A 24,564-nucleotide genomic window follows, 5' to 3' on the forward strand; every position below is an offset into this window, starting at 1 on the left:
GCACATATTGAAGGTATAAATTTAAATGTCATAGTAACTGGTAAAGTTCCTGCCATGTGACCAGGAGGTCACAAGTTCAAGCCTTGGAAACAGCCTCTGGCAGAAATGCAAGGTAAGGCTGCATACAACAGACCCTTGTGGTCGGGCCCTTCCCCGGACCCTGCGCATAGCGGGAGCTTAAGTGCACCGGGCTGCCCTTTTTTAGTAACTACCAGTGTTCATCAGACATCAAGCACAGAGGGTAGCATACACCAGAAACAGACACCGGTTATTGGTGTAATAGTTTCAAACCAAATAACATAGCCAAAGAAAATGATATGCAAATGAACTAGGAGCAGAAATAGACATCGGAGAGTAGGAAACCAACGCAGAATCAAATTCATTAACTGAAAGGCATTCATTTTCAACATTAATACTAATCATCTGCAGAACTATAACATAGTACCAGGTAGATAAGATGCCAGAAGAGAACAACCATGCTGAAAACTCAATACAGAATACTAGGTAGATAACTAAAGATGATAAAAGAAGAGAAATAAGTCCCAAAGAACCAAACACTCAATACAGAATCCTGTCCATGATTTTCGCCACAACCTCTTTCGACTCCTTAAGCAGCTTCACACTCTTTTTCAGCCTAAGGCGTTTCTCTGAAACAGAAGGTGATTCCTCCAGCATTATCTCAATGCCACCACCATGAGATGCCATAAGATCATTAACAATCTCCCCCTCAATCTCTCGGTTAACCATCTTTTGAAGACTAAACATTATATACAGAGCCACATGATCAACCAATCTCATCAACACGATTTTCCAGTATGCGGTCATCCTCATCTTCAATTCAAAAGCTTGCTGCACAACATCCTTATGCTTTCTCAAATTGCCAACATCAACTTCTCCAATTCCCTCGAGGTATATTATCGAGCGCCTGTTAGCATCATTCATAATAACCATAAATGGTGTTAGCTGAGCCATGAGCCTACTACAAGTTGCAACATACTCAGGATTACAAGTATAGTCCGTCAGCCTTTCCATCTCAACGATTTCTCGGACCCAATTAATCGAATCATCCTTCCTCTTGGCAATTAAATTTTGAACTCCCCTCCCAATGAAATACTGAAGCTGTGGATAGTTACAGGAATGATGCATAAAAACTTTGATGAAAACTCTCTCTACATAGATCCACAATTTCTCCATAAACTCCTCAGGAATTGCAGAAATCCCACTGACCTTTTGCTGTAAAACAGTAAGGAAAACAGCACGAGGGAGGAAATTTGGTAATCCAATCCCATTTGCTTACTTCAAAGACGTGATCTCATCCATCAAGAAGTTTGCTTTTTTTTCAAGGTTCTTGGAATGTAGCTCAGCAGAGTACTGGTTGAGCATCTTGTAGAAATTTAGAAGATAAGAAACTGAAGAAAAGGGAATTTTCTGTGTGTTTATTCATCAAAATGTACATTTACTTATACACAGATTTTTCCAAGCAATTGTAAAAGAGACAAAGAGAAATGGGTTAATTTTGTCTAACTTGTCATTGCTTTATTTTATTTGCCCATAACTTATATGGGCATAATCATATTCTAATATATTATCTAATATTTGTTGTGTTGTGTGGACAAGATGATATCCACGTGGATATCATCAGAGAAGTGGAAGAGTCTGGAACCTCTTCAGCTTCTTCTTACTTCTTCAGCTTCTTCTTTCTCATTTTTTCTTTTTGTTTTGTGCTCGTCTTCTTTCTTCTTTCTCCTTTGCTGTCTTCTTCTTCTCTTCGTGCTGCTGTAGTTCTCCAACATCCCCCCTCAAGTTGGAGGGGAGATTCATGACCCCCAACTTGTGTAAAATCGCACGGTGAGAAATCCCAGAGAGGGGCTTGGTGAATAGATCGGCAAGTTGATCCTCAGAGGGAACAAAGGAAAGAGTAATCAGGCCGGACTGAAATTGTTGGCGCACAAAATGACAGTCCAATTCAACATGTTTTGTGCGTTCGTGGAAGACTGGATTCTGAGCTATATGTATGGCAGCTTGACTATCAGAGTGGAGCGGAATTGGGAGCGAAATAGGAGCAGAAAGGTCCTCAAGGAGACGAACCAACCAAGTAAGTTCAGCAACAACACGACGCATGGATCGATATTCAGCTTCTGCGGAGGACAAGGAGATCGATACTTGTTTCTTCGATTTCCAAGAGATGGGAGCTCCTCCGAGGGTAATGAAAAAACCATTAACCGATCTGCGAGAATCTTTACAAGATGCCCAGTCTGCATCGCAAAATGCTAGCAAAGAAAAAGAGGGATTGGAAGATAGCAGTATACCTTGACCTGGATCGGAGCTCAAGTAGCGTAAAACGCGTAAAGCAGCCGAGAAATGTGACAAACAGGGTCGTTGCATGTGTTGACTCAGAGCAAGTACAGCAAAGGATAGATCTAGGCGAGTGTTGGTTAAATAATTCAATTTCCCTATCAAGTGACGATAAAGAGTGGGATTTTCCAGGCGGGGACTGTCATCGGCTCTAATCTTGAAGGAAGGATCCAGTGGAGAAGTAACTGTAGCCAGATGAGAAACATCGAAGTCATGAAGTAGGTCCAGGGTAAATTTGCGTTGATTCACAATAAATCCATGATCTTCTCGCAAAATTTCCATGCCAAGAAAATGGTGAATTTCTCCCAGGTTCTTAACTCTGAACTCTGTATTGAGGAAGCATTTGAGATTCTCAATTTCATGCAAATCATTTCCTGTGAGTAGTATGTCGTCGACATAGACTGCTAAGATGGAAATAAGTGTGCTATTGTGTTTAAAAAAGAGAGAGTAATCGTTTAAAGAGGAGGAATATCCTTTGAAAGCTAAGGCTCCTGCAAGCCGAGCATACCATTGCCGGGAAGCTTGCTTTAAACCATATAAGGACTTCTTCAGGAGACAAACATGATTAGGGCTAGGAGATGTCAGGCCTGCGGGAAACTTCATAAAAACTTCTTCTTGGAGGTCACCATGCAAGAAGGCATTGTTGACATCCAATTGTGAAACAGACCAGTGCTTCTTAGCTGCTATGGTAAGGAGGCAGCGGATGGTGGTAATTTTCACAACAGGGGAAAAGGTTTCTCCATAGTCTATACCTTCTCTTTGTATATCCCCCCTTACGACTAGTCTGGCCTTTAATCGTTCAATGCTACCATTTGAAAGATGTTTTATTTTGTATACCCATTTGCAAGGTAAAGCTCTCTTTCCTTTAGGCAATAAGACAACATCCCAGGTTCGATTGGTTTCCAAAGCCTGAATTTCTGAGTTCATGGCCTCTCTCCATGCTGGATGTTGGGAGGCCTGGCTATAGCAACTAGGTTCAGTAAGATTAGAAAGGGAGTGAACTAGTTGTTGATTGTGGGGGGATAGGGAAGAGAAAGCATAGCTGTTAGGCTTAGGAGAGTGATCAAAGCAAGTTTTCCATAGATCAGTGAGTATCACAGTATTGCAAATGTAGTCTCTGAGATACTCAGGCTCATGAGATATTCTACTAGACCTTCTTGGTAGAGCTGTTATAGGGGCAGGAGGAGAAGCATCTGATGTAGTAGAGCTTGGATAGACATGTTCAAGTTGTGGTAATATAGGTTGTGCAGTGGGGGTTTGCTGGGAGGGACTTAGTGACAGATTGGGAAATGTAGATTCAGAATGTGGACTGTATCCAGAGGCATTATGTTGAGATTCTGAGGGTGTGACTGGGTAGGAACAACCATTTACAGGTGGGTCTGAGTGATTGTGGAGTGACAGGTCAGAATTATGATCTGAGGAAGAGGGGGAGTTGAAAAAAATAGGTGTGTGTGAGTTCTCAGATGAATTGAAAGGAAAATGTGATTCATGGAATCTCACATCCCTAGATACAAATACTTTCTTCTTATCAAGAGACAACAGTTTATATCCTTTTTGTTGTAAAGGATATCCTAGTAAAATACAAGCAGTAGCCTTTTCATCAAACTTGTTTCTTCCCTGTGCCAAGGTGGAAGCATAACACAGACACCCAAAATTCTTCAAATGATCATAGGTTGGTTTCTGTCTAAGTAATATTTCATAAGGTGTTTGTCCCTTGAGAACACTAGATGGCAGTCTATTAATGATATGAGTAGCAGTCAAGATGGATTCTCCCCAGTAGCACATAGGTAATTTGGATTGAAACATCAGCCCTCTTGCAATCTCTAATAGGTGTCTATGTTTTCTCTCAACAGTTCCATTTTGTTGAGGTGTAGCTACACAAGACAGTTGATGCAAAATCCCCTGAGAAGCAAGAAATGCTGATTCTTGTGTGCCTTTCCCTAATTCCAAAGCATTATCAGACCTGATCATCTTAACCTTGACATTGAACTGTCTTTCCACCATAGAGAGAAAACTTTTCAGTACAGGAAAAGCATTACTCTTAGTACTCAGTAAAAATGTCCATGTCCCTCTACTGAAATCATCTACTATGGTGAGAAAGAACCTGAAACCATTGTAAGTATGACATTTGTATGGTCCCCAAGTATCTATATGAATAAGATCAAAAATGTGTTTGGATTTGATGCTGCTGGTAGGAAAAGGTTGTCTAGTTTGCTTAGCTCTAGGACAAATGTCACAAATAAAATTAGAGTTGGATTCATTAGAGAGAAAGCTTAAATGTTTCATTGCTGAAAATGAGAGGTGTCCCAACCTCATATGCCAGAGCTTTACATTAGGTGCAGCATTAACATAAACTGAATCAAATTCTGAAACTGAGGTGGGATTTCTTCCTTTTGGGATTGAAAATACATCATTTGAATTGAAAACATTTCTAGACTTGTCACTATTAGAATCCAATAGATAGAGACCCTCTCTAACTTCACCAAAAACTTGAGGACTCTTCACTGAAAGGTCCTGCAAGAAACATCCATTAGCAGTGAATAGGACATCATATTGAAACTGGATACAAAACTTGTGAATTGACAGTAAGTTGTACTTAAAATCTGGCACAAGTAACACATCAGTTATGACATGACCTGGCAGAATAGAGATGCTGCCTACATGGGTCACACTTACCTTGAAAGAATTAGGTAAGTTAATGCTCAAAGGCATAGGGAGAGGTTTTAGAAACAAAAAGGAATTGGGATCAAAACACATGTGTTCTGAAGCTCCTGAATCAATTATCCAGGAATTCTGTTTAAGGTTAGTGAATATGGAATTTGAGTATTTAAGAATGGTACCAGCTACTGCATTTGCATTCATTCCTGTTTTTGTCAATTTGCTTTGCTTGTACATTTGCATCATCTCTGCAATCTGTTGTTTGCTATACTGTTCTTCAAGATCTCCATTTTTGATTTCAAAATCTGTCCTGCCCATGTCTTCATCTTTCTGCTGATTTAGACTTGAAACTGGACAGTGAACAGGACTTGCATTTGCTTTAATCTGAGGCTGATAGTTCCTGGAGTTGGTGAACTCAAAATCTGCAGGGAACCCATGCAGTCTGTAGCAATCATCATGCAGATGTCCTGTTTTCCCACAGTAAGTGCATGACAGGTTTGGATCATATTTTTTCTTACCCTTAAACTTGTTTTGTGGCTTGTCAGATCTTGGGTTCTGGTTAGCATACTTCTGATATGTGTTTGTTCCTCTCATTGGTTGATATTTGATCCTCTGTGCATACCTTCCTTGTCCATTAGCCATGAATGCTGCAAACTCAGTAATCAACTTGTTGTTTGGCTGGTTTGCTTGTCCTACTGCCATAAATGATCCAGAATCAGAAGTGACATTTATGTTTGCATATACTTCCCTTTGGTTCTCATCCTGCAAAAGTAAGGAATATGCAACATCTATTCCAGGTAATGGATTCATCATAAGTATATTTCCCCTTGCCTGAGTATATATATCATTCAGTCCCATCAGAAATTGAATCAATCTTTGATCTTCCAGTGACTTGGTTAACTTTGCTTTCCCATCACAGGTACATTCACATGAGCAGCAGGCAATCGCATTCATCCCATCTAATTCATCCCATAGTCTCTTAACTTTGGTGAAGTATCCTGCAATGTCGTTATTGCCTTGTACTGAACCTGTTAATTCCTTTTGCAGATGGTAGAGTTTGACACCATTTGATTTGCCAAATCTCTGCTCTAGGCTGTCCCAAAGTGCTTTTGCAGTTTTGGAACTCATTACACTGTCTGCAATATCCTTAGATAATGCATTTGATATCCAACATATGATCATGTCATTGACACAATTCCATTGCTCAAAGTCTGCAGAATTCTGATCTGGAATCTTGCAAGTTCCATTGATAAAACCAAGTTTTCTCTTGGCTGATAGAGATAGGAGGATAGATCTTTTCTAACCTGGGTATCCTCTTCCATCAAAAACACTATTGACTAGAGTCATTCCAGGTGAATCAGAATTGCTTAAGTAATAGGGATGATTGTTTTCATACATGACTCCTCTTTCACCACTGTCTGATTTAATTTCAGTTGTTTCAGGCATTCTGGGATTTTAAGGATGGCTTTGATGTTTTGACACAGATTTGGATGGAGCTTAGAGATGCTCTGATACCATGTAGAAATTTAGAAGATAAGAAACTGAAGAAAAGGGAATTTTCTGTGTGTTTATTCATCAAAATGTACATTTACTTATACACAGATTTTTCCAAGCAATTGTAACAGAGACAAAGAGAAATGGGTTAATTTTGTCTAACTTGTCATTGCTTTATTTTATTTGCCCATAACTTATATGGGCATAATCATATTCTAATATATTATCTAATATTTGTTGTGTTGTGTGGACAAGATGATATCCACGTGGATATCATCAGAGAAGTGGAAGAGTCTGGAACCTCTTCAGCTTCTTCTTTCTCATTTTTTCTTTTTGTTTTGTGCTCGTCTTCTTTCTTCTTTCTCCTTTGCTGTCTTCTTCTTCTCTTCGTGCTGCTGTAGTTCTCCAACACATCTCAACCAATCTAGCAGTGCAGTGCATTTCATGATCTATCGAGTACTCATCAAGCTCCCCTCTGAGGAAAATTTTCTTTAGAGACTCCTTAGCCGAACTCATAATATGCATGAATGTAGCCCAAGCATCTGCAACAGAACTCATATGCTGTGGCAACTCATTGAGAGTAGCAGCATTGACAGCGAGTTTGTCGTTAATCTTCCTCACAATATCTGGCAAGCATTTGGAAATGATGTTTGCTTGAATATGCACCAACTTATTTGCCAGAACAGGAACACTAACCATTGACTTATCGATCTTGGATAATAGTGCATGAGTTTCGAAAAGCCTTGCCTCTTCACCACGTGCTTCATCATAAGACTTATTCCCAGTTCTATTCTTAACACAAACATAGCCAAGTCCTATATTCACATCATTTGATGAAACTTTTTCAAGCAGCCCTTCAGGAGCTTTATCAACCTTTGTCACAACCGCTATAGTCCTCTCTCCGGTTTTGTCCACCTTCTGGGACATCCGAATGGACTCACACGTAGGGAAATCAACGGTGGCTGATAAAACATTCAAAATTATGCTTTCTTCAGGTGTTATATATTTCATAATAATATCTGAAATTTGTTCAAAGATATCTTCTGGTTGTCCATGAACAGGAACTCTAGTTATTCCAGGCAAATCCACCATAGTCAAATCAGGAACACCATTCTTTTTCACTATGAGTGATAAAGGGATGTTGGATATTCCCTTACCATGTCCAGCAATCTCATCAGTTGCAAGAACAATAGCCTTCGCAACATGAACTTCATCGGTTGGGACTAACTTTCCATTATACTCCAAGTGTAACTCTGTCTCATTGTGATTTTGGAGCCTCATAATGAGAGGCACTCTAGTGCAAATGCCTTGTCCTCTAGGAAGACTGATTCCAGCAAGTGATTCAAGCACACTAGACTTTCCAGAAGATTGATCGCCAACCACCACAATGGTAGGCAACTGAATGCCTTCTTGCATTATGTTAAGGTGTCGAAGCTTGTCTACACAGTCGAGGAGTGGTCGAATTCTATCATTGAAGGATGAAACAATGGGTGCATGAACATTAGAGCCGTGTGGTTCTATCACTGCAGGATGTTTTTGATCAACAACTTGTAGTGCACATTCACTAGAAGAGGAAGAAGAAGAGCCATTCATGATGATAAATGTATTGTAGCTTCTCAGCAATATGTAATTTGTAAAGTCTACTAGCTGTTTAATCAAATTCTTGATGACCATATGAATTCAAGATATGGCTATTTATACATTTTATTTGATCATTATTCATTTTATGAGCATTAACAATCATCAATCAAGAATGGCTGTTGATTTTCCAAGACAATTAATGCATCACAAAAACGCTTGAACTACTTCTGAAGTACTCAAGTAGTCCCTTTGTTCATTTTTATTTGTCTACTATTCATAAAATAGATTTTAATTTTTACATATCAGTATTAACATTTGTTGGTGAAATTACAAGATTATAAATTACAATTGAAAAATAAAATGAAGAAATTAACTTCACTTCTTGGCTGAGGCGCGGATATCTCGCTTTCTTTAAAGAGATTCAAGCCCACTGCAGTAAATCATTTCACTGGTCCAGCAGTAGTCCTCTTGACTTGTCCCCTCTAGGATACAACAGCCTTATCACAAAAATGTAACTCAACAAACTCTGGACAAGAGTTGAGTTTAAAGCTCTTCACAAAGAATACCTCCCTTCAACTAATAAGAACTCTCTTTTTTATATAAACTTAACTCTCTCAATTTTTTCTTCTCTTATCTTCCCTTTCAAAACAAAGAAGACCTCTCTATTTATAGGAGAGAAAATCATACAAAGATGAAAAAATAATAGAATGCCATCATTATCATCATTTAGTGTACCATTATGATTTAGTGCACCACTTATTAGTGATAATTAGATTAAAAATACATAATAATATGATTTTGTGTACCACTTATTAGTGATAATTAGATTAAAAATACATAATGGAATGATTTAGTCTTGCACTAAATAAAGATGATAATGAAAGACATTTTTATGCACTAAAGAAAGAATAATAAAGATGACATTAAATGTCATCAATAGACAATTGCTAAAATTGCAATTTAATAAAATATTAAAATACTCACACTAACAATCCCCCACTCATTTTAATATTCTATAAGAGAGTTTATCAGCTGAAGGAATATTACTATACATAATGAAGGTGTGCTCTGCATTGAACCTCCACTTAGTGAAACAATAACTTTTACTCCAGAGTCGTAGTGGTCTCAGACTTGAACTATGACTGATTAAGGGACATAAAATATTACTGCTCACACATAGTAATCAAGGTATTGTCACGAGCTTTATAAGCCAGCACATTACGGCCTTGTGCTATCCCGGTTTTATGAGTGCTTTTGAGAATAAGCCTAATTCTCATAGGAAGCGGCCTACTTCTATACTCACATAGGTGAAATCTGTCGAGAGTGCTCCTGTAAATTTAACACTCCACCCATACGGGCTACATATTTTCATTAAGAGTTTCTTAAACTCAGCCTCCACAATTCACTACAGGAAACAATGCACTCACATCATAGGGAGGGAATAAAAAATAGTGCATTTTTTCACAACAAGTCATTATATGATTATAGGATCTCTAGTTTCCAGGTTGGGTTTCCTCATATATGACTCATAGATTTATAGGCTTCAATCCCACCCCCCTCGATGTGCTCCAGACCTTTTCTCTTGTTAAGGCTTTAGTGAGAGGATCTGCAAGATTTTCACAAGATTTGACATAATCAACATTAATGGTACCACTTGTCAAATACGATCTTACATTATTGTGTTTCCTCCTTATAGGTCTGGATTTATCGTTGTAATAACGATTTTGAACTCTACCAATTGTTGTAGTGCTATCACAATGAATTAAAATTGGAGGAATTGATTTTTCAAAATAAGGTATTTGAAATAATAAATCTCTTAACCAATCCACTTCCTCACTAGCTGAATCTAAAGCAATTAGTTCAGCCTCCATGGTAAAGTTAGCAATTATAGTTTGTTTTTTTGATTTCCAACAAACAGCACCACCACCCAATGTAAAATGTAACCAGTGGTAGAACAGGAATCACCTGCTAGAGTGTTCCAATCTGCATCAGAAAAGCCTTCAAGTACAACAGGATATTTTTTATAGAACAAACCACAAGTTTTTGTTCCAATTAAATATCTCATAACTCTTGTTATAGCATGCCAATGTTCATTACCTGGCTTGCTAGTAAACCTGCTAAGTACTCCTACTGCATATGCAATATCAGGCCTAGTGCAATCAGTTACATATCTCAAACTTCCAATTACGCTAGCATATTCCTTTTGATTTATCACATCATTTTCACTTTGAACAGGAAACAAGTGTACACTTGAATCAAAAGGAGTTAAAACATGCTTGCAATCAAGAAAGTTATATATTTTTTTAAAATTTTTTCAACATAATGTGACTGGTCAAGGAAAATTCCATCACATGTTCTAGTAATTTTTATTCTCAGAATAAAATTTGCCTCACCAAGATCTTTCATATCAAAATGACTTCTAAGAATGTTCTTAGTATCATTAATAACATTCATATTCGAGTCAAAGATCAATAAATCATCAACATATAGGCAAATAATAACATGTGTATTATTCCAAGACTTATGATATATGCACTTATCACACTCATTTGTTTTAAAATCATTTTCAATCATGCAGGAATCAAACTTTTCATGTCATTGCTTTGGTGCCTGTTTCAAGCCATGTAGGGATTTAGTAAGTTTACATACTTTGCTTTCTTTGCCTGCTTCAACAAAACCTTCAGGTTGTTCCATATAAATTTCTTCATTAAGTTCTCCATTTAAAAAAGTAGTTTTTACATCCATTTGATGAATATGCAAATCAAAAATTGCAGCCATAGCAATTAAAAGTCTAATGAATGTAATTCTTGTAACCGGAGAAAAAGTATCAAAAAACTCTAGGCCTTCTAGTTGCTTAAACCCTTTAGCAACTAGTCTAGCTTTATATTTATCGATTGATCCATCCGGTTTTAACTTTTTTCGTAAGACCCATTTGCAACCAATTGTTTTACAACCTGGTGGTAAATCAACTAACTTCCAAGTTTTATTAGAAATTAGTGATTCCATTTCATCATTTACAGCCTCTTTCCAAAAAATAAAATCATACGAAGATAAAGCTTCTTGTAAAGTGAAAGGGTCATCTCCAACATTAAAAACATAAAAATCAGGCCCAAAATCTTTTTCTACTCTAGCTCTTTTACTTCTTCTTAAATCAAAATCATCAATTTTTTTATTTTTTAAAATGGAAGAAGAAGAACTAGGTAGTGATAAAATATTTTGTTCAATTCTTTGACCCCCACTATTTTTAGAATCAAAAGGAAATTTATTTTCATGAAAAATAGCATCACCTGATTCTATTACAATATTATCTTCAAGATTAAAAAATCTATAGGCTGTACTATTTGAAGCATAACCAAGAAAAGCACAAGAAGTACCTTTCTTACCCAATTTTGTAACTTTGGGATCCATTAGCCTCACAAAGGATAGACAACCCCAAACTCTTAGATATCCCAAATTTAGCTTATGACCTTTCCACAACTCAAAAGGTGTTAGTTTAGTCTTTTTATGAGGCACTCGATTTAACACATAACACGCAGTCAAAATAGCTTCACCCCAAAAATTCAAAGGTGCATTTGACTCAATAAGCATGACATTAGTCAATTCAACCAAAGTTCTATTTTTCCTTTTCGCTACACCATTAGATGAAGGAGAATAAAGAGGAGTAGTTTCATGAATTATTCTCAATGATCTAACAAAAGAATTAAACTCATTTGACTCATATTCACGGCATCTATCACTTCTAATTCTTCTTATTTTCTTTCCAAACTGATTTTCAACCTCATGGAGAAAAAAATTAAAATTTTCAAAAGCATCACTTTTATTTTTCATTAAGTAAACATATGTAAACTTAGAAAAATCATCAATGAAAGTGATAAAATATCTATTTCCTCCACGAGTTAAAATTCCTCCAAGTTCACAAATATCAGTGTGAACTAATTCTAATAAATCAATTTTTCTTTCAACTTTAAAATGAGGCCTTTTAGTGATTTTTGCTTTACTACAAGCTTCACACTTTTCAAAATTTTTTTTAATCACTGGGATTAATCCTAAATTACTCATGATTCCAACATAACGATCATTAATATGACACAAACGAGTATGCCAAAAATTAGTAGAAGAAAGCATGTAAACAGAAGTAGAAATTTTATTCATTTCAACATTCAGTTTAAACATCCCATCACAAGCATACCCTTTTCCCACAAAAATACCTTTTTTCACAATTATATATTGATCAGATTCAATAATTTGTTTAAAGCCTGCTTTATTAAGAAGAAAACTAGACATCAAGTTTTTTCTCATGGAAGGAGTATAAAGTACATCTTTCAAAGTTAATATCCTTCCAGAGGTAAAACACAATTCAACATCTCCCGTTCCAAGCACTTGAGTAGTATGAGAATCACCGAGCATGATAGTTTTGGGCTCTCCAAAAGGAGTATATTTTTAAACCAATTTTTGTCATAACAGACATGACGGTTTGCACCAGAATCAGCCCACCATCCATCAACATTCTCAACCATGTTTATGTCTGTAATCATTGTCACAAAAGGTTCTTCGGTAACATTTGCCTGAGGTATAGGACCACGTTTCCGGTATCTGCAAAATCGAGCAATATGCCCACTCTTGCCACAGACAAAGCACGGTCCTTTATCATAAACTTGTTGATTTTGTGTTTGGCTATTTTCACCATTATTTTTCTTGGAAAGTCTACCATTATTTTTCTTGAACTTTTTCTTCTTAGGCTTCAAAGAGGTATTTTTGTTAGATTCAGGAGTAACATATTTTGAAGTAACTAGATTTACCTTCGTTGTGATGTTACTCTCTTCATTTTGTAAAAGTGCATCTTGGCCCCTTGCCTCCTCTTCCATGTGGATTTTCATGATCAAAGTCTCAAGAGAGGTTTCCTTTTGTTTGTGGCGCATAGTTTTTTGAAACTCCTTCCATGAAGGTGGAAGTTTGTTTATTATGCCACAAACAATAAGGTTGTCTCCGATTTTGACTTCCTCGGACCTGAGCTCTCCAACGATCATTATAAAATCTTGAGCTTGGTCTATCACTGATTTATCATCCACCATTTCAAAACGAAAAAATCGACTAGCAGCATATTTTTTCACTCCAGCTTCTTCGGTATCATATTTACTCTGCAATGCTTTCCATATTTTCTTTGCACTAGAGTAAGTTCTATCATAATAATCATAAAAATTATCAGATAGACAATTAAGAATATAATACCGACACTTGTAGGAATCATTATTGTACCTTTCCACTTTCTCTTCATGAGAAATTAGTTCATCGTTATCCATGGAGAGGATGTCAACTTTATTAGGATTTTTTTGAGTTAACACATATGAAACATTGAGAAGACTTAAGTAGAAAAGTACTTTACCCTTCCATCTCTTGAAATGATTACCATTAAACCGAAATGGTTTGTTTAGATCTCCCATCTTGATATCCGTGGATTTTTCAATTGTAGCCATATTGAATCTCCTTAAAATTGTTGGTGAAATTACAAGATTATAAATTACAATTGAAAAATAAAATGAAGAAATTAACTTCACTTCTTGGCTGAGGCGCGGATATCTCGCTTTCTTTAAAGAGATTCAAGCCCACTGCAGTAAATCATTTCACTGGTCCAGCAGTAGTCCTCTTGACTTGTCCCCTCTAGGATACAACAGCCTTATCACAAAAATGTAACTCAACAAACTCTGAACAAGAGTTGAGTTTAAAGCTCTTCACAAAGAATACCTCTCTTCAACTAATAAGAACTCTTTTTTTTTATATAAACTTAACTCTCTCAATTTTTTCTTCTCTTATCTTTTCTTTCAAAATAAAGAAGACCTCTCTATATATAGGAGAGAAAATCATACAAAGATGAAAAAATAATAGAATGCCATCATCATCATCATTTAGTGTACCATTATGATTTAGTGCACCACTTATTAGTGATAATTAGATTAAAAATACATAATAATATGATTTTGTGTACCACTTATTAGTGATAATTAGATTAAAAATACATAATGGAATGATTTAGTCTTGCACTAAATAAAGATGATAATGAAAGACATTTTTATGCACTAAAGAAAGAATAATAAAGATGACATTAAATGTCATCAATGGACAATTGCTAAAATTACAATTTAATAAAATGTTAAAATGCTCACACTAACAACATATAAAGAAAATACAATTATTTTTTTCATGTTTTACCCTTAACATTAACTTTTGATATCTATCATCATATGTTGTTTATTGTGTTTCGATCATCACATTATTGTGTTGTTGCTATTGTTACTTTCTTGTAGGCTCTGCAATTCTTTCCTTATTAGTTGCTATGATTGCTTCACTGTCTTCTTCTTCTTTTACTGGGCTTTGTTGTACTTGAGCCGAGAGTCTTTCAGAAATAATCTCTCTATCCTCATAGGTGTAGTGGTAAGGCTTGTAACATTCTACCCTCCCTAACCTCACTTGTGAGATTTCACTGGTACGTTGTTATTGTTGCCCTTAGATTAATTACTTATTTTCATTATTATTTTCGAAGACCTAATATTAAACATCACTTAATAAGGATAGTGTGGTAAAATAGTTGTGTCAAATTTTTTTTAGTGGACGTACCAAGTCTAAATATAACAAGTAAAATTGAACGGAGGAAGAAGGATAATTGATGTTCTTATTTCCGTTTGGCATTCCAATAGTTGGCACAGTACCATGACTTTCCTTTTCTATTAGAATTTCATCAAAACTTCTTAAATTCCTTCAGTTATTCTCTGACTGTGAGCTCACAATAACCAAATGATCACTTTACTTGAAAGCTTATTGCAATAAACACCACACATTCCTCTATTCCTTTTTAGTTGTCATAATTTCCTTTTCGAGAGTAAAAAATGATATGAACTTTGACTAACATTTTAAGATATATTTTTTTTATCATATTGATATGAAAAAGTTACAACTTATAGTACTTTTCGTATAATTTTTGAATATCCAATTTTTTACTTGAAAATATCAAGTTAATATAATCTAATTCAGCTTTGAAAAATTAGTCAAATTAACTCTCAAAAATTGTGAACTAAGATAACTTTGTACGGATATATGGGTTAGAAGTGGTGAATAAGACTGATTTTGTAGAAATTATTGGGCCGAGTAACATGTTGGAGCGTTTTATTTGGAATGCAGGCCCAATTAACAATTGATTAAAAGGGGACGACGGGTTTGAAAGAAAGGATTAAGCATATTGTGAAGAAAATGTATTTTCCTCTTATCTTTTTTCTAGAGTCTAAGCTTCTCATCCCCATTCTTATATTCATCCGTGGTTACTTGTTATATTAGTGTTATTGTAATTCAACAGTTGATGTGTGGCATTGTAATTTGGCTATTAATGATCATTTAATACTTGAGTATTTGTGTTGAGAATTTAGGTTTGTTTACGTCCGAACTCTTTAAAAATGTTATCGGGTCCGTGTCGGATCCTTCAAAAGTAGTAAATTTTTGGAGGATCAATAATAATTGTGATTTTTTAGTAATAATTCATATAATTGATTTAAATATTATTTGATATTGCGACATATTTATTATTGTTGATCCTTTTAAAGTCCGACTAAATTAAATTTGCATCAGAAAATTTCACGTCAAAGATAAAACGTTCTTTATCAAAAGACATAATATATTTCTATTATACCTCCAAACATGTCAACCTCAAACTTAGATCTCATGAAACGTGGGTTGCACCTCTTCATAATCTGCACATCACCTAAGAAAAAAAAAGGACTTAAATATGTAGCAAAGACTGCAAAATATACACTCCATGTATTTTCAGTAAAATAATAATGTTTTTTTAATAGATAAATCGAAATTTGTAGCAATAAAATTTATTTAATTCCATAATAAAGAAGATAATGACAAAATTTGAACTTCAAAAGAAGTTAAAAGCTCAATTACAAATATTTAATGGTGAAGTCAGGAATTTCGTAAAAAACATTTCAATTTTAATATGTTTGGTATAAGAAAGAATTATTTGATCGATGCTTCATTGTTTAATTGAGCACAAATTTTAAAAGGAAAATTTTAAAACTCGTATAGTCTTAAATATACCTCGAGATTTTTGTGCCTATAAAAACATGTCATTAAAAATATGTTCAATCAATGAGAGAAGTTTAAAATTAAACTATTTTCAAATCTAGAAAAGTGTTTTTCTTTTCCGAAATGGACTAATAAGAAATAGTATTACAGAAAAAAAAAGTGAATATAATTTTCTTACAAAGAGTTAGATCTAAGAACATTACTCTACTAGAAAATAGTGATTTTTTTATGAACATAGGGATTTCTAACAGGAAGTCCGTCAAAAAAATTATGTTTTTTAGAGGTGTATTTTCCATTAAATAAAACTAAAATTGAAATATAATCCAGCTAGGATATATTCTCATTTAATTGGTGAGGTGTCTATATTATATTTATGTCCCCTTTTGTGGTTATGGAGTTCACGTCTCTCACCAAAAAATCTTTGAACAAAAATTCAAGAAAAAAACCTAAGAACTAAGACATTGACATTTCACTTCACCATGTTTTATGATTTATCCACCAACATCCATTTAGCAATTGTTAAAAGCCTCTTTCAAAAAATATTCTTCATCATCATCTATTTGTTCTCTCGATTGTCTTCATGATATCAAAGTTACGAAATTAGCAAGGTTCAATTTTGATCGTTATCGACGTAAAATATTATATTTTTCACTTGTACCAATATGGAAATCAAGCCTAATGGCACCACCACTACAAAGCCTACCACCACCACCACCATGAACCCCACACCGAAAAACCAAACGAACAACCCTAAGAGCCATACGTACAACCCGAACCGCATCCCTTACCGACCGAACCACCGACACAAACGTCACGGCCGCAGTTGCAATTGTCGTAGATTTTTTTGTCGATGTTGTTGTTGGACTATTCTCGTCATCTTCATCATTCTTGTCCTTGTAGCTATTGCCGGTGCAATTTTTTACTTACTTTATCGTCCTCAACTCCCTTCATTTTCGATATCCTCTCTCAAAATCTCGCAGTTCAATCTCACCACATCCCCCGATGACACTACAAGACTCGCCACTAAATTCAACGTAACTCTGTCTACCAAGAACAAAAATAAGAAACTCATTTACACTTATGACCCAATTGCATTAAAAGCAGAATCGACGAATCAAATTGAGCTAGCAAATGGGGATTTTCCAAGATTCACTAGTGCACCAAATAATGTTACAATTATACATTCAACTTTGTCAATTGTGTCACAAGTTCTTGATGTGGATTATATTTCAAGTTTGAAATCAGATATGAAGAGAAACAGTGGAATGCCAATGAGGATTTTGTTGGATACAAAAGTTGTTGTGCAAATGAACAAATTGAAAACTAACAAAGTGAGGATTAGAGTAACATGTGATGGTATCAATGGACCAATCCCTAAAGGGAAAAATCCAAGTCTGGCTTCAATTACAACTGCTAAATGTAAGGCTGATTTGAGAATCAAGATTTTGAGATGGACTTTCTAGTTACAACTTCACTTTTTTCGGATTTACTCGACTAATTCATATTCACGTCAGAAAGTTTCACGTTGAGGTTTCTATTAAAGTCGACTAACTCGATATCTTAATTAAGGATACTTATCATTTTTTTTATTACTTGGTTTCAACTCAATTTGATTTGTGAGTTTACTATATTTGCTTTTTCTTTGGTCAAATGTAATCATATATATTTTTTTACCTCTATATAATTTTCGTTTATTTTTTCTGGGATTGTTTGTAAACCTCCAGCAGAACAAACATAATAGAATTTTGAGTTATTTTTTATTGAAGAAAATCAAGAATCGTAGAGAAGCAGAGGGGTTGGAAATATATAATAGTATGTCAATTTTATTTCTTTATTGTACTTATTTGTGTTACTAGTATTAGAGTACGTGTGCTACGCATATATTCAAAATCAATAAGTAAAAAGTTGTATATAAGAAGAATTAGTTATATATGATAGCAATTGATGTTTGAATAGATCCAACATAATATTCATTTAAATGACAGAAATGAGTGTTACTATACTATCACGATAATTGAATTCAAAATAATTTGATATTATTTTAACCTGCAAAGATGAAACAATTTAGTTTTGTTAAACTCAAGTTGTAAAATGCTTAATCCAATCCTTAAAGTCATTATATTTGTGGGCTCATGTCTTTGATGATCCATGTGGATGTGGGTTTCAAAAGTATTTATTAGGCCTTAGCTAGAGCAAAAGGCCCAATCCAATGAGCTAAGCCTAAATGGCCCATGTTGTCAAGGCCCACTTCAATTTAGTAGTAAAAAAGTTACCAATAGCGACGCTTCAACTATTGTAATTGAAAAAATAGCTATTGTCTCAGAGTTTTAACTTTTTCTACAAGTGAAACTCGAGAATACTATCATGGAATTTCACTTCTAGAGGTCCAAACTCCAGGACCATGCCAACTATATTGGTTCTACTAAATAAACAACAACAATATTGGTTCTACGAATTTGAAATTGAATCTTTCAGTTAACTTTTACAATTCATTCGTGAATAATCATATACGAACGTCAAATCGTACTTTTAACTCCTTCTCAGACTCCAATGATACCAAATATCAGTCGTTCGTGTTAACAATAGTTGATGAAGTCCTCACTATACCATTAGGTTGAGAGTTCGAGGCATATATTAAAAAGAAGTATAACTAGTAAGCGCGAGGGTTGCAATTAGGTAAGAAGTTTAACACACTTTCTCCCACCACATTATGTTTTGTATAATACAAGTTTGATAGAGTTATATTCAAAACATTTCCTTCATTTCTCTATTCAAGCAATTTATATACCTGCAGACGATTCGATCGACCCTGCTCCTACTACTATATCTACACAAATAGATACTACTATCGTACTATCAAGAGGTCGACCACCAAAGGTATTTATCTAGCAGTAGATTTAAATAATGCGAAAATAAAAGGGCAGCCCGATGCACTAAAGCTCCCGTTATGCGCGGGATCCGGGGAAGGGTCTGACTACAAGGGTCTATTGTACGCAGCCTTACCTTGCATTTCTGCCAGAGCTTGTTTCCAAAACTTGAACCCATGACCTCCTGATCACATGACAACAACTTTACCAGTTAAACACTAATTAAAAATTGTATATGCCTTTGTAACATATTTACGCGGTTGTTTCTCATTAGTTAATTGTTATTATAGTAATGAGTATACATTACCACACAAAACACTACATTTGCTTTAAATCTTATGAATATAATGCCAATGATGAATTAACCCAATGGGCTAAATGCAATGGTAACATAGCCTTAAAATGCCAAAACAAAGTGATATGTATCATCACAGAGGGTTCTTTACAGGTACGTATGAATTCAATAACTTTTAAAAGATATTGTACATATATATTAAGAAATTCATTATATATTTATAAATATTTAACTTAAAATCATTTTAAGAATCATAAATTTTAAATCATGGATTTATCTCTGTTTATTATCCACAAATAATTGAATGGTATTGTAATTTCCATTATTTGGTAAATAAAAAATAGTAAAAATAAATTATTTACTGCTTTTCATTAATTAATCCACCAAACCCTTAATAATAACACAAGTCATCACTTCACAGCAAAGATTAAGAACCAAAAAAAAAACACCTAATGCCACTTTCTCATTTTTACTCTATTTCCCTTCCTTTTTGCTTTTTCTTTCTATATATATAGCTTTCATATTTTTCTTTTTAATACTTCACCAATAAGATTACTTTTAAGATAATCTAGTTTTGGTTTGTTACTCAATACTTTTCAAGTATGATGTAACATCATAAATACACTCCTTTAGAAATTTCTAAAATAAGGACTTAAATTTGTTCCAAAAAAAAGGAGGAGAAAATTTACACCAAAAGTGTAATTTATATTTAGTTTGACCAAATTCTCAAAATCTACTTACTATTACTTTTTGTTAGAAGTGTTTCCGAAAAAATACTTTTGGCGATTAATAATTTGTGTTTAGCTAATCAATTTAAAAATAACGTGTGGTAATATAAGAGTGGTTTTTGGCCAAGATTCCAAAAGTATTTCGAGAAAAATTTATGTTTTTCAGCTTCTGCTATTACTCAAAAACACTCATTTTTTAAAAAAATCTTGATCAAGTCCACGACTCTCTAGAATAAGCATTCTTTAAATTAAAAAAATAAGTAGTTTTCACTTCATAGAAGCTCGGACAAATAGGCTATTAATGTCTCACTCGCATATAAGTTCAAGTCGACTTCACCCGTATGAAGTTGTTCACATTGCTGTCATAATGTCCGAATACTAAAAGAGAATTGCATTAGGCCAACGGCCAACATAAAACTTATCAATTTATGATGAATACTCGTAATACAAAATGATAAAAAAATAATAATCAAAGAGGTAACGGTCATGTCAACATCATAATACAACTATTTTACATTCTTCTTCTCCAAAGAGAAAAAAAAAACAGAGCGAAAACAGAGCATTCAAAAAATGGCAGCTCTGTTTCCAAGTCAGTTTTTTTCTCTCTCTAAAATTCTCTATTTCTCTCTCTTCATCTCTGTGTTCTTCACCGTATCTCATTCCGACGATTTATCAGCTCTTTTAGACTTCAAATCCCAAGCCGATACATCGAATTTTCTCACTTCATGGTCTAAAAATGTCCCCTGTTCTTCATGGATGGGTGTAAAATGTCATCCAATTACTCACAGAGTAGTTAAAATTGTGCTCAATCGCGTAAATCTCACCGGATCAATTCATCCATTGATTCAGCTTACACAAATTCGTCATTTAAGTTTACACCACAATTCTCTCAGTTCGATTCCGAATTTCGATTTTTGGCCTAATCTCAAACATGTTTACCTCTCTCACAATAAGTTTTCCGGTGAATTTCCACCGGGAATTTACCATTTGAAGCGACTCAGGCGACTTGATTTGTCGTTTAATGAGTTTTCCGGTGAGATTCCGGTGAAGGAGTTGAATCAGTTGCCGCATTTGATCACTTTGCGTCTCGAGTTTAATTCTCTTAGCGGATCACTTGGTGCTGATGAAACAAAAGTTGTTGCTTCAGTTAAGGACTTCAATGTTTCTGGAAATAACTTTTCAGGGAAAATCCCAAATTGGTTGTCGAAATTTCCAGTGGCAGCTTTTACAGGTAAAAGGTAGCAAATGAGCGAGTTGGATCAAATTTGAACGTGTCAAAATGGATAAAGTTCATGTAATTGAGAATTAACCTTTGTCCACGGTCATTTTAGAGTCGTTTGGTGTGAGATATAAGGTATAATAGTTCCAGAGATAAAATGCAGAATTAGACAGTTTCGAAATTATTTATCCCACCCATCATTTATGCCTTAGGGATTACTTATCCTGAAATAATTTGTTCCCAACTAAACGACCCCTAAGTTATTGTCATGGAGTTTCACTTATAAAATTTGATACCGTCGTGACAATAGCTATTTTCTCAATTACAAGATTGATCCTATGAAGAAATAATGTCTATTGTCTACTAGCCATTTTTCGATCTTTGTCTTTGAAAAATAAACATTGTCACGAAGTTTCGAGTTCCACAACTCAAATTTCAATAATGGAATTCGAAGCTTCATGACATGAGTTGCTCTTTTATCAATTACAGGAACTGAAAAGTGGTTATTTATGAATTTTACGCTAATGTATTTTTCTTATAGGAAATGTTCGCCTTTGTGGATATCCATTACGAACAATTTGCCCGAGTGAAACAGTGGATAGTAATCCAACAGTGATGAGTACTCCTAATTCACAATTCAACTTTCTTAATCAAAGGAAGAAAAATTTGAGTGAAAATATGTTCCTTTTGATAGTCACACTTGATGCAATTGGCGTTATGATGACGGTTTTGATAATTACGTGGTGTTGTTATTACAGAAAAAAGAATCAAGAAAACGAAATTAATAGAATGAGGAAGACAAAGACGAAGTATAATCAGGACACGAGTAGTTCAAGTCTGTACCATTCATTTGAATATGGTATAAAAAGAACAAGTGATCAATTTTCAACAATGGTTTGTTTTGAAGGATGCAAAGGTTTCAATAAAGTTGATGATTTGTTGAAGGCCTCAGCTGAAATGTTGGGAAAAGGGAGTGTTGGAACAAGTTACAAAGTGGCTATTTTGGATAATGGAGATGTTGTTGTGGTTAAAAGAGTTATTGAAAAGTTGAAGAAAATTAAAGATGTTGATGGAATTTTGAGATTGATTGGTAATTTGAGACATACAAATGTTGTGTCACTTAGAGCTTATTATTCTTCAAAAGAGGAATTGCTTCTTGTCTATGATTTTCTCCCAAATGGAAGCCTACTCAATCTCTTACATGGTAATTTCTTTATCTTTACTTGTTCAATTCCAAAGTTCAAATTACTATAATTTCTCAAAATCAACGCAAAATTTATAGTTTGTTCAGTCAAACTTTCAAAATCTGGTTATTTTAAGAGATGTTTTTTTGTTAGTTTGTGCTTTGAAAAACACTTTTGCAATATTAGACCAGCAATTTGTGTTTGATCAAGCTTCCAAAAAGTGCTTCTAGGGCAAACATGCTTTTTTTTAGCTCCTGTTACTACTGAAAAACACTTATGTTTTTCCTAAAAGTTTGGCGAAACACCTCAACTCTCTAAATTAAACATTTTTTAAAACATTTTTAACTTCCCAAAAGCTTGATCAAACAAGCTATTAATTAGGAATAAAATGGAAGGGTTATTAAGAGTTTATATAGTTGATCCCATTCATAAGAGATTGAAATGTACTTGAATAATTGAATTACAAATCAACTTATATACATTATTAAAAAATATTTAACTTTGATGCTATCAATGTAATTTAACATGTTTTAGTAAGTTGTCTGCCTTATTTTTCAAATAACAAGTTATTACAATTATTTAAATTAAATCAGTTGCTTGTAGTTTTCTTTTAGGTGATCTGATAATGTAAAAAATTCGTAGGTAATCGTGGACCGGGAAGAACACCATTGGATTGGACAACAAGATTAAAATATGCATTAGGAGCAGCTAAAGGGCTTAGTTTTTTGCATAGCTACAACAAAACCAAGATATGCCATGGGAATTTCACATCATCAAACATACTAATTGATCACTATGGCAATGCTTGTATCTCTGATATATGCCTCCACTTGCTCTTACAAATGCCAATTTCATCAAACAATGGATACAAAGCACCAGAATTATCAACACAAAACAATGTAAACACAAACCAAAATCCAAGAAAATTTTCTCAAAAGAGTGATGTTTATAGCTTTGGAGTGGTTTTACTAGAGATTTTGACAGGGAAAATTGCAACAAGTGAAGGGGAAACAAGTTTGGCAAAATGGGTACAAAGGGTTGTGAACAAAGAATGGACGTGGGATGTGTTTGATTTTGAACTTGCAAGGTATAAAGAAAGGGAAGATGAAATGGTTGCACTTTTAAAAGTGGCTATGGCTTGTTTGGTTTCATCTCCAAAAGATAGACCAAAGATGATTGTAGTGGAGAAAATGATTGAAGATATCGCGAAAAAAGAGAACAGTTAGAGGGACGGATTCATTATCCATCGAATTTCGAATCTTACGTTTACTGGTTCTCAGAAATTTATCGGCTATCGAAAGAGGAGAATAGAGTTCTTTACTACTACTTGAATTTGAATCTTGGAAGTCAATTAGTTATGATGATTTTTTTTTTGTTTTCAATTTTAACCTAGAAATAATTTGGTAAAATTACTATATCATTCTTTACTTTTTTTTTTCTTTTCAATTCTGGTTTTCTTTCTTGTACTGTCTATTTCTTACAATTGTATTTGCTAAAGAGAATGTACAAAATAATAATTGGATCACATGATTGTTTTCCTCTGGGTCTAGAATTCCTTCTCATTTTTTTCCAAAAATAAATGCATTGTTTGGGTACCACACTTTTAAAGTCGTACCACATATTTTATGAATTTCTAAATACAAATATATTATTTGAGCAAAAATTATTGGCCAATTTTTCAACAAAGGATATTCAACTAATCACGCTTCAATCTACGTAACTACGCCACACGACTTTGCCTAGTATTTTCAAGTGGCCAGGGGAAAAAGTGAGGGAAAACTATGAAATAACATCAATATATAATTAGCATTTGCACCATACAAATAAAATTAAGTAAATTTTACCTATAACCCATAGTCATTTTTCCCAATTACACTTTATCCCTATTCTTTTAAAATTTACCCAAAATCCCTTTTTTTTGGTCACTTTTGGATACATCACGTATGTCCTGATACATCACGTAAAGTGATGTATTCGACCCGACATCCCGATACATCACATAAGTGATGTATCCGATCGATACATCGTGTAAAGTGATGTATTCGAATTTTCGAACGATACATCACGTAAAGTGATGTATCCGATCGATACATCATGTACACTGATG

The 24,564-nt window shown here is 34.4% G+C and overlaps 2 protein-coding genes and 1 pseudogene across 2 annotated transcripts; 2 read left to right on the forward strand and 1 right to left on the reverse strand.

Annotated features, from left to right (window-relative positions):
- Positions 1 to 558: 558 nt before the first annotated feature.
- Positions 559 to 13,562, reverse strand: LOC129903794 (dynamin-related protein 4C-like; annotated as a pseudogene).
- Positions 13,563 to 16,705: 3,143 nt separating this feature from the next.
- On the forward strand, positions 16,706 to 17,679 carry LOC129903976 (NDR1/HIN1-like protein 6). Its single transcript, XM_055979509.1, has one exon. The coding sequence runs from the start codon at positions 16,827 to 16,829 to the stop codon at positions 17,625 to 17,627; it is 801 nt and encodes a 266-aa protein (XP_055835484.1). The 5' UTR covers positions 16,706 to 16,826; the 3' UTR covers positions 17,628 to 17,679.
- Positions 17,680 to 20,533: 2,854 nt separating this feature from the next.
- LOC129902766 (probable leucine-rich repeat receptor-like protein kinase At1g68400) lies at positions 20,534 to 24,033 on the forward strand. Its single transcript, XM_055978153.1, has 3 exons — positions 20,534 to 21,285; positions 21,815 to 22,477; positions 23,100 to 24,033. Exons 1-3 carry the CDS (start codon positions 20,625 to 20,627, stop codon positions 23,681 to 23,683), a joined length of 1,908 nt encoding a protein of 635 aa, XP_055834128.1. The 5' UTR covers positions 20,534 to 20,624; the 3' UTR covers positions 23,684 to 24,033.
- Positions 24,034 to 24,564: the final 531 nt, after the last annotated feature.

Source organism: Solanum dulcamara, chromosome 9 (genome assembly GCF_947179165.1).
Source record: "Solanum dulcamara chromosome 9, daSolDulc1.2, whole genome shotgun sequence".
NCBI lineage: Eukaryota > Viridiplantae > Streptophyta > Magnoliopsida > Solanales > Solanaceae > Solanum > Solanum dulcamara.